The following is a 2,106-nucleotide window of genomic DNA, read 5'->3' as shown; positions in this document are numbered from 1 at the left end:
AATTACAACACACTTTTTCAGGTGAACCTCAGTGGCCTCTACAGAACCTCAGAGCCACCATACTGAAAAATCAGAACTGGTGCTTCCATTATTCAAATGGTTTCTGGGGATAATCCCATTCATAATTGCCAGGAAGCAAAAGCCAAATGTAATTGGTGTGATCTATCAAGGCTCAGGCAATCCAAACAGGGGAAAAAAAATATAGTCTAAACAGGTTTAATTGGAAACTTGGACGGAAAACCACAAGGAGCCCGTCCATCTGTATCATTTAAAGATTACTCACTCCCCCAACTATTTCAATTTTCTTTTTCTATAATAGATGTTTCTAGACATCCCCTGAAGAATGGTAAAAGAGAAAGGACTTAGCTCTCCTTCTGCTAAAAAGAAACCAGACTGTACCTCATCAGAGGTTTGAAAATGTTCCAAATGATCCTGATGAAGTTGGTGGGATGTACAATGTAGAGCGCTTTCAGATTTTTCTTGTATCTGCAGAAAAGAAAATTAAATGGTTAGGGGGCTTTCGATTGCTGTGACGCAAAGCAGCTGCAAGTGAATGAAAAGTAAAAGTTTTCATTACTGGGATATTATGCACTTGCCTTCCAAGTACATCTAATTTAAAGGGAATTGAATGCGAAACAAAAAGAGGAAACGGTCAGTTTTAGATGGAATTCAAGTAGGTGAAAATTATACAGCTATTACATTACAAACCACTACCTAAATTGTTTGGTGTGAATAACGAAGATGGAGGGAAAAATAAATCTCTCCAAATGATAAGAGCAAAGTGTCTGAAATGGAGAGAGAGAAAAAAAAGGAAGAGCAGAGAGGATCTTTATAAATGCAACTAAAAGAACACACACACACACTGTTTGACTTAATGTTTATCCTTCAGATGTATTTGTGCTTTGCATTCCTAAAGAGAGCTGGAAGAGAAAATGAACCAGGATGATAAAAAAATAACACGTTTGGCACAAATAAATTGATCCCCAAACAGTCTTGTTTCTGAAAAGAGATTTAAAATCTGCAAGACAGCTGGCAAGGTGATATGCCTGCCACCTTGCAGGTTTTGACTCCCCCCCCCTGTATGTCCCTAAACCATGTCTTTATAAATAAATGAGATGTTTGCATTGTCAGTCCAGCAGAAACATTTTGGAACCGGTAACAAAGAAGGCACAGCAGGTTTTTTTTATGATATTTCTGTTTTTCCCCCAGTATATTTGTAGACAAGTCCATTCAGGATCATTGCAGATAAATGATGTGCTTCCTGATGGCTGGCACCACCAAAGTCTGCTGAATAACTGGGAACTGCTTCCCAGTGTGATTGTTGGTTGTTGTTGTTTTTTTTGTAGCATCTGACATCTGAAAGTGTGAAAACTGGAATGTCTTTTCCAAGTTCAAGATAGGGAGTCCAACTCACAAGTGTAAGATATCCTTGTTTAGAATTAGTTGTGGAAGTCACTCTTCACCACTTTTCTACACCCATGCAGGAGGGCAAGGAAATGGATATCATGTAGAAATCATTGGGGAGAGGGGGGGAAAGGGTCAGCTGTTCATATTCCAAGTGCCAGGAGCTCTAGGAAGATTGTTCCTTCAAGTTCTATGGAGAACAACCCTATAAATTAAACATTGTTCTGATAATATCAATAGGAGAACTGAAAAAGCGTATATAATAATAATGATGATGATAAAGCTGGAAGGGACCTCGGAGGTCATCTAGTCCAACCTCCTGCTCAGGCAGGAAACCCTATACCATTTCGGACAAATGGCTCTCCAGTCTCTTCTTAAAAACTTCCAGTGTTGGTGCATTCACCGCTTCTGGAGGCAAGTTGTTCCACTGGTTAATTGTTCTAACTGTTAGGAAGTTTCTCCTTAGTTCTAGGTTGCTTCTCTCTTTGGTTAGTTTCCACCCATTGCTTCTTGTCCTGCCTTCAGGCGCTTTGGAAAATAGCTTGACTCCCTCTTCTTTGTGGCAGCCCCTGAGATATTGGAACACTGCTATCATGTCCCCCCTCATCCTTCTCTTCGTTAAACTAGACATACCCAATTCCAGCAACCGTTCCTTATATGTTTTAGCCTCCAGTCCCCTAATCATCTTTGTTGCTCTTCTCT

The 2,106-nt window shown here is 39.9% G+C and overlaps 1 protein-coding gene across 1 annotated transcript in view; it reads right to left on the bottom strand.

The window, feature by feature from the left end:
• Positions 1-2,106, bottom strand: part of ARHGAP8 (Rho GTPase activating protein 8) — a 47,721-nt gene that overhangs the window by 26,864 nt on the left and 18,751 nt on the right. The window contains exon 4 of the mRNA XM_015824032.1: positions 400-486. Within this exon, the coding sequence (XP_015679518.1) occupies positions 400-486 (87 nt within the window). The remainder of the gene's footprint in view (positions 1-399; positions 487-2,106) is intronic.

The sequence above is a fragment of the Protobothrops mucrosquamatus genome, unplaced genomic scaffold (assembly GCF_001527695.2).
Source record: "Protobothrops mucrosquamatus isolate PMUCROS unplaced genomic scaffold, P.Mucros_1.0 scaffold2090, whole genome shotgun sequence".
NCBI lineage: Eukaryota > Metazoa > Chordata > Lepidosauria > Squamata > Viperidae > Protobothrops > Protobothrops mucrosquamatus.
The sequence above is the reverse complement of the archived record's forward strand: the minus strand, read 5'-3'. Positions and strand labels throughout refer to the sequence as shown.